Here is a 9,226-nt window from a genome sequence, read left to right as displayed (position 1 = left end):
GTCTACAACACCAAGACCAAATGTAAGGATTTGTAAAAATTTAACCTGTGTCCCATTCACTATATTGCTGCTAATTGTATATTTTTTGCCGATTGTTAAAAAAACCTGTTGATTATTTTTAGAACCTGACAAGGATCGACGTAGTACAAATGAAAGATGGAAGGTCAGGGTTATTAAATCACATATAAAATCTGGGAAAATTAAATCAGAGATGTTTGCCTCCATCCTCTACGTTCGCCAAGTTAGTTTGAAACATGTTGCGTGTGACCTTCAAATTAAACCAGCTGTCGGATGAATGATGTATATGTCTAACCTGTTCTGACCTATCTAGCTAGTTCTTTATTTAGTGAGTGGTGAAATTCACAGAGTCTCTAGTGGATCTAAACAAAGATTTGAATAGGAATATGAGTTCAAAAAAGGTTTCATAGATCAAAAACGATTTTTGTATGATTTTTTTTTTTTTTTATAATTCCTCATAACAAAACGTTGAGGGGTTTTTAAAACAAATTTTTGATCTAAAGCATCGGCACATACTCACAAGAAATTCTAATATACGTTGGCAAAAATCAAAATGCAATAATTATGAATGTTTGAAAACTTTGTGCAATGTTACACATTTAAACAGTTTTTAAGTATGTTTGAAAATGCACAACTATGTTTCGTTTGCATGTATTTGTCAGAATATTGTTCATTTTAAAAAAAAGGTGGGGTTTTTTAGAATCTATATCTAATAGTCTTAAAAGCTTACTCTTTGTTCCTCTGAATGTTGAATTTCAAATGCATTTGAAAGAAAATACCTTCAGAATATTCAAGAGGTTGAAATAACAATTGTTGGGAGCATTTAACGCCGAGTCGGCAATTTTTTAGTCATATTTCGGCGACAGGAGCATTTCATATATGTGGTCGATGAATTTGACTTTGCTGGTAAGATCATTAATATTAATAGACTGTTTTACTGTCTATAATAAAGCATACTTTGAAAGAGCTAAATAATCGTAATTTACTCTATCTTCTCCATTCTATGTATTTAAGACCTATTATCAACATAGCTTTGAAAAATAACATTACTCTTATTCATACTTTATTTATTATTCAAGCATTTTTAAAAACCATGATGCAGACATTTTTCAAATTGTAAAAAGAAAATGTAATGATATCATTTTGAGCACAATCGGGCCTAGAGTGTTATTTTTAGTTCAACCTCGGGGAGAGTTTTGAAGAAAAGTTCTCATCAGTCGTTCTTTGTAGCATTCCATCTTCCAGGGACTTCCTAATTTGGTGGGATGTGGATATACTCCGTCAGTAAGTCCGGCACAACTAGGATACAGAAAAATACAGGGGCTGCAGTTTGGTCCATTGCACAGATTGGCTCTGTATTCACCTTAAATAAGTAACAAAATAGATGATATAATTATACATCTTCAAAATTAAATCATAACCTTTCACTTATATGTTTGATGCTTTGCTTAATGATTATATGTACTTTAATTTGGCTTCATATAAAAATTCTGTTTCCAGGATCATGAAGCAGGTTTTTGACTTACAGCTGGATACAACTCTTAAAAAGTAATACTCAATAATATTTTTCCAATTTCCGATGAGATTTACTGGGGTACACCCCTTGCATTCGTTATACCTGATTACCTGCATGGAATTGATGACACTTCGCTTACATAGCCTTTGTTTATATTTTACTGTATTTTACGTATATTTGTGTTTGTACTGCACTGATCTGTGCCACTGATGTCATATTTCTTTTGTAACTTTCCTGTCTAGGAGGAAGCACGTAGTAGAGTAAGTTACTTTTGTCGCTACAGGTTATTTTACAGATGGAGAGAAATGTGCTGAACTAATTCCTTTTTTCGAATCGTGTTCAGCTTTATTTAATCAGAATTTATACCTTGACTTGAAGTTAAAATATAGAAAACACATAAAAATTTGAAAAAATATTTTGTAAGAGTTGATTTTTTATAAATATTTTTTTATAAGATACTAAAGACTGCTTCGTGATCCCGGGACCTGGCTGATGGTAACGTTTAGAATTACGTTCTTTTAGGTGTCCCTGTGACTCTACACCTTTGACGAATTTATGCTTATATTCCTGAGATACCGATAATCATTGGCAAACTCTTTTTTCTATTAATTTTTTTTTTTAATTCTATTTTTATTTAGTGTGGAATCTAGGCATGTTTAAAGGACTTATCGCATGGTCTTTCAAAAATCGTAATTTTATGAAAAATATTATCTATAACCTTATTTATTGAAATACTGAATACAATAAACGTTGTTGAAAGTATATTTTAAGAGATATTGAGAGTTGAAATTCAAATACGGCAATATGCATATTTTAGTCGGATTTCGGCGAAATACTGCTCTGACGTCATAGGCGACAATTCGGTGATAGAGAGATGAGAATATGCACACTATTAACGGAGTTATCAATGAAATGCAGCTAAATTACGAAAAATGCTGCAAAAAATAATTCCTTATATGCTTTTCAATTACTATAGAAACATTAATTAGTTCTAAGGTATAAGGCTTTTAAGATATTTTTGTTTTTTATTCAAAACATTTAGAATCTGTAGCTCTAATTAAGGCAATGTTTCGTGATCGGGAAATTATTTTTCAAGATAGCCATCCTTTAAAAAACATATGAAGACTTGCATAAATTAATATTATATACAAAACGAAGAATAACAAAATTATATAATGTTTAATTTGTGAATCAGATGAGTTAACACATGTGATAAGATGACAAATCAAATTGCATTGTTATGGCGAGTTTCTTCGTCTTCGCTGAGTCTCCCTCGCTTTCGTCGCTGTTATTTTTACAATGTTAACAGATTTTTCAGTTTTTTTCTTTTTTGCTGACATTTCTAACATATAAGGTTGAATATTCAATTTTATATCGATAAAATAAGTGATTTGTCGTCCACAACGCAGAAAATTCAGGTTGTGTCGTGTATATTTTAGTAAGATTAATAAAGAGCTGATCAGCCATTGTCGCCTTTGACGTCACAGGGTCACGTGATCGCTATCTAATTAACTTAGATTTTTAATTTAGGGGTTTTCATTTGAGTCAATAATTGGTTAATTACCGCGATTTATCCACAGTAAAAACACAGAATTTATAAATTGTGGACATAAGGAAAGTAATACGCTTTTAATTTCAAATAATTTAGAAACATGCGATAAGTCCTTTAAGTCTTCGAAGATAAGGATGTTCTTGTAGTTTGTGTTCTGGGTGCTTTGCAACAAGTTACATCCTGTACAAACATTTACCGAATACTTAACTTATGAAATAGACAATATACTATTGTTGTGTTCTATCGAACATTAATTGATTATATTTGTAAACTTAACGGTGTTATAAATCACACGAATATTGAATCAAATGCATAAGAGCTATAAATGGAATTTTATATATACACCTGTGTGAGCTACAGCACGTAAAGTGCTACTTATCGTCACTCATCATTCATATACATGTATTTATAAGACCTTGTAAATAGATATTTTAAGCTATTTCTATAAATTTTCTCAAGTAGTTTAATATACAAATTTTTGCTTCCAATAAATATTGTATTTAGGATTTTTTAACTTTTGATTCCAAACAAAATTTATGCACCAATTTATATATTTTCCCTGTTGTCTTTTAAAAAAAAAATTCCTGAATAATATGCTTTATTTTCCTTTTTATTATAATCGTATTGATATTCTGAAGCTTCTATGAGCGTATTTTGAAGATTATGAAATTTATGGTATAAATGTAAATTGAAACGAATATTTTAACTTAGTTGAATACTATTCATGTTTACGGTACATGCTTGAAAAAATACTTTTTTATGCTTACATGCTTGCTTTCGCTCTATCCTGGTTCCGCATTGTACATTCTCAAAGTCCTCACACCTGAGTGTTTTTGTAGAGAACAGCTGGGGGTATTTACACTCGCGGAGGTATCTTTCACTTGTAGCAAATTCTGGGGCTCTCGTTGAGGAGCAGTCATAGTAGAGGTGACACTCTGTTTCATGGGGTAACTTCACGTCCTTATCCTCCTCACATAGAAGTTCATCAGCTGAATCAAAAAACAGTATTTTATTCTACAATATTCCTTTTTAAAAAAATATTGCTGGTTTCAATTACCACAGTCTTGAAAATTTAGTGTGAATACAGATTCCTTATTTTATGCGAATACTTAAAATGACTCATGGACTTTAATTCGCGAGAACTTGTATTCACGAGTCGATCGTTGTTCAATAGTTTTACATGTATTTCGGCAACATAAAAATAAAGAAAAGTAATTTTATTTCGCAAGCTGTGCTTCTCGCCATAACAAATTCCTCGCTTACATTTAGATATCTTCAGTGTATTAAGGTGACGTAAATCAAATTTTTAAAGGAAGGATTGAAGAATAGGTTTTCATGACATTTTTTTTTTAATTTTTGACACAATGCTCAAGAGATACCAGGTATAGATACTTTAGTTTACGGGAAGTTGTTCTCAATTTTCAACAATCGACAAATACTGTATTGTGAATCAATTAAAGAAACTGGAAAAACTGTGTACATTTCTTAGTAATTACTGCATGCAGTGTAACGACTTTTAAAATATACAGTTTCAGGAAATACAAAAATTTAATAATTTCAGTATACTGCGTATATAATTTAGTTTTCATTGATGTCAAATTTCATCAACAATATCCTCATAATGATAAGGCGAAATATTTGTCAAATTCATATGTGTTGAAACAAACCCTGGAGTATCCAACTCTCTATGCTATTTACACACATGTTGCCCAACAAATATCAGCATAGTTTAATCACAATATCAAATTATCCTAGGGGCTAGTCGTCTGTACTTGTAAAAATAGCGCTATAATAATGAATAATATAATACAGACGAATTCAAAATGTCCCTATACTTAAAAAAAAATATGAAAAAAATTACCCCCCCTCCCCCCCCCCCCCCGCCTCCAAGAATGCGTTTATAGCCCCTAATATAGCGTATTATTTTCATACATTGCATCATAATTTTAAAGAACAAGTATCAATAAAGCTCATCTGTGGTCCCCGATTATTCATCAGATTTGAACCTTTATTAAAAGCCTTCAGAATTAAATGCTGGTGTATTTATCAGAACATTAAAAGAGAGCGTTTTTCCATTGCTTCAAATCTGTCTAAACATACCACTCAAAATGATCACAAGAAGCAATCAAACGTTATGTCGCGCACAGGGTGGATGACAATGTAATAATTCCGTTTCTATCTATAGATACTGAAATCCTGGATATGTATTTCATATCTTAGAAAAGGATGAGAACAAAATATTATACTTCAAATTGGGAATAAAAGATTGTATTCTTCTTGGAATATTTTTTAAGGAAGTCGCTCGTCAACAATCTTTTGAGATGGGTATAAAAATGTAAACACAGAAAGAATTTGTAAATGCGTGAAATTCATAAAGGCAGATGGACTCTATAGGTGCAAAAACATTTGTATGGCAGAATTTTGTTTATAGATGTAACACATTTATTAGGTTTTCTGCTTGTTACTCAGAAGTTTTTAAAATGGATGCATATTTGACATTAATGAAATATTTTCAAGCTTTTATCTACATAAATATCCTGCTAATGAGGGCAACACTTTTACAACTCGGCATCATCATACAAACATGTACAATTTTCCAAAAAAAATGTAAATACATGTAATTCCTAAAGAACAAGGTACGGTTTCAATACAAATCTGGCCCTGTATTTTTCTAATATTTAGAAGTGATATCAGAAATTAAAATTCATTCTTTCTGAATTATTGAAATTCCATGCAGTAAAAAAATAAAAATTGTTTTACCAATATGACCTTCTAAATGCTAACTGTGACGTCATTAACTTGTGTAAAATTGCAGAAGAGAAAACATACAGCGCATGCATCGCCCACATAGGTTTTGAGGTATCTGATTTTTCAAAGCAAATTGCACAATATATCCAAAAATTAAAGTGGGCGACGGCTGCAGGCACTATTTTCTACAGGAATATAACCACAAAAATTAGTCATTTTGAGGCTTTTCTGCATAAAACTTAGAAATGTACCAAATTAATGACTTCATATTTCCAGAATGGTAATCCTTCATGCCATATTCTTCAATGATTTATCATATTCATCTACTCAACTCATGTTAAAACCAATTTAATATCACAACTTTTTAAGAACATAAAATATTTAGGGCACAATAAACCCAAACCGTACCTTCTTCTTAGATGTATTTACAAAGCAATTAAGGAAATGCACGAAATTCCTAATTTCACATACTAGTGTTTATATTTACTGCAATATAATTCATATACCTGTACAACAAAGGTTAACTGCAACTGTGTAATTCTAGGAATATTAACAAATCAATGTCATGAAATTTTTACAAAAGATACACAAGATACCTGATGTGCCATAGAGAAATTGTGATACAATTAACACGCACACAACTTTGACGTCAAATTCAGCCATTTGTCCTATAGTTATCTTCTCCTTCTGTTTAGAATAACTTTGTAAATTACACTTCCTGTATTTCCTGTTTATATATATGGATGGTTTCTTATCAGACCAGACAATCTGGTCATGATGAAATATCTAGTTCTGTGTCATTTGAAGTGATTGATGCCAACTCAAATTAGATAGTTCGGAAAATAAATATTTGTACCCGCTGTTGCAAATGATGTCAATTGTCACCGTTTGACCTTCTATTTGTCAAGTATTCTAGAAGCCAGGCTTGTTTGTAGTTTGGTTTTTAAGCATTTTATATTGAACCATTAAGGGCATGTCTGGATTTGTAAATTTCAACATCATTTCTGTTCATTTTTTAAAGAGGATAGAAGTATGAGTACATGTATATTAATTAAGTGTTTTAATTAACCAATTTATCGTTTACCTAATATTATATTCTTAATTCGAGCAACTTTTGGTCATTTAAATGACAAGATATACATATGCCGAATACAGTTGACTTGAAAAAATAAGAAGTTGTTTCGGCCTTTATATGTCTCAAATTTTTTGATATTATTTCATATAGAACTGTATTTGGCATATCCATTACATATATTTCGACAGAGGAAATGCTAAGCACATAGGTAGATGCATTGCTTTCTTTGTTTACATCGTTGTTTCTGAGCATATAATATCATCTTTTAAGTATGTTAACATATTTTTGATCTCTTCGATGCAGTTTGGCAACTCGCCAACTCATACTTTATAGTAGTTTCAAAGCAATATCTAAGGATCGGCAGCTAGAACACTATATAACAAAGATAAATTCGGAAGCGAATTAATAAAGATACAATTAAGAACATGTTTCATACAGACCAAAGCAGAGTTATTCTGCAAGATTCACCTTTTCGTCTTCGGGTAACATTCAATGTCTTGCAATAATAAATATTCATGAAATCTTGCATTACCAACATTTTTGTGAAATGCATGAATATGCGTGAATATACATGTATGAGTTGAAATTAAAGGGAAGTCACCTTTAACTTCTGTTAACCATAGTTTTAATATCAAAACATTAATTAGGTCAAAATTTGCAAAGATGGGGATTGTATCACTCTGCCTTCATACAAATATATAGATTTAGAAAGGGCCATACTCGGATTAACTTCTGAGGGAAATTTTCAATTAAACTTAAAATATATTTCTTGGGGAAAGGCCATTGTCGTAGTAGTATTTTTTTTAGCAGTGCCACTTAATGCTGGGGTACAGACCGACCCTGTGTGGCAAAATCAGCTTCAAGTAAATTAATTTTCAGCTATATATTAAACAAAGAAAACAAAAATAATGAAAGAATTACATATTTAATAATTTTTTGACGTAAATGATACATTAGCATAAATGATTTTTTGTCAAAAACAAGTCACATGCACAAACTGATGATGCATCATACCCTAATTCTAGATTCCTGTATGTCAATTTTCATACAGGTGAATGTTTGATTTCAATTAAATATCTAAGTAAATCTCTGGAAAAAATCCAAATAAGGAAAATTTAAGTACTTTTATTTTCGTTAAGAAAAAATATTTATAGAAAAAAATGTTTAACATCTAAATTATACAAATTTTACATTCTTCATTAAGACTCGTTTTTTAAAAGAATGTATTTTCTAAGTACAGAAATTGAAAAACAAAACTATATCTCTTTTAAAATAATCAATTATAAATACATTAATTTTTCTTCTTTTTTCATAATAGTCAAATCTGCGTATATAAGGAGGAAATTTCAAAAATTCAAAATTTACTTGATACATCTTTAAGACCTCTCATTTGAAATAGGGTTTCAGCATGGAAAGATTGATATTAGCTCTTAATCATTTTATATGAATTCTTTTGTATTTTTGAAAGAAAATGAAAAAAAAAATTGCAAATAAGATGCTTTAGAGTTTAAATTCAGTTTAAATCTCTCAGTTGATTCAATACGCAAGAGCATGCTCTACGTATGAACAATTTCTAAAACGAGGTGAGTTATTAACAAGCAAGTTGATGAAACAAGAATATCAGCAGTCTCATTTAAAGCCGTCATTTCTTAAGTCCTATGGTCGATACAATGACCTTGTCACCAAACACAATTTATCATTAAGTCAAATGCTGACCGATGTTCTTCATACTAATTGCTAGGCCATTATTTACACTCTGAATTGTCGACGGATTTTCCGTTATTTCCCGATCATGACAAGGAGCACACGGCGGGTGTGACCGGTCGGTAGGGAATACTCACTCCTCCGTGGCACCTGATCCCACCTCTAATGTTTTAGAGGTCCGTGTTTGCTCTGTTCCAAAATTTGTACTGTTTAATGGACTTTTGAGCTTGAATACTGTTCGTTATCTCCATATATTTCATTTTTCTGTAAAAAATGCACAATATAAATATATAATAAAATATGTCTAGAAGAATCATAATATTACATAAAAATTCATATAAAACAATCAAGAGCTAATTTTAATTTTGCCTAAGAAGACAATAAAGCTCTTCTCTACTGGTCGCAACCTCATAATTGAAGATACATGCATCTCTATACAAATTCTAAAACAAATGAAATTGCCAGATTTTTTCACCCATATTTAAAAGCAGCCTTTTTCAATCATTTCGGGGAGAATATAACATTGAAATCTTAAAAACAACTGGGAAAATGTAGTTAATTTGGAGTAAAAAAAAAATATAAACTGCGCAGATTAGTATCAAGTTGGGTTTAC

General features: G+C 30.8%; 1 protein-coding gene across 1 annotated transcript; it reads right to left on the bottom strand.

The window, feature by feature from the left end:
- Positions 1-1,074: 1,074 nt before the first annotated feature.
- On the bottom strand, positions 1,075-6,534 carry LOC133194562 (uncharacterized). The gene is made up of 3 exons (XM_061330504.1): positions 6,431-6,534; positions 3,854-4,075; positions 1,075-1,381 (listed from the first exon to the last, which is right to left on the bottom strand). The coding sequence occupies exons 1-3, from the start codon at positions 6,495-6,497 to the stop codon at positions 1,197-1,199; spliced, it is 474 nt and encodes a 157-aa protein (XP_061186488.1). The 5' UTR covers positions 6,498-6,534; the 3' UTR covers positions 1,075-1,196.
- Between the last annotated feature and the right edge of the window lie 2,692 nt (positions 6,535-9,226).

This window comes from Saccostrea echinata, unplaced genomic scaffold (assembly GCF_033153115.1).
Source record: "Saccostrea echinata isolate AGI-Se365-2 ecotype Australia unplaced genomic scaffold, CSIRO_AGI_Sech_v1 ptg000029l, whole genome shotgun sequence".
In the NCBI taxonomy this organism is placed as follows: domain Eukaryota; kingdom Metazoa; phylum Mollusca; class Bivalvia; order Ostreida; family Ostreidae; genus Saccostrea; species Saccostrea echinata.
This window is presented reverse-complemented; position numbering and strand designations above follow the sequence as displayed.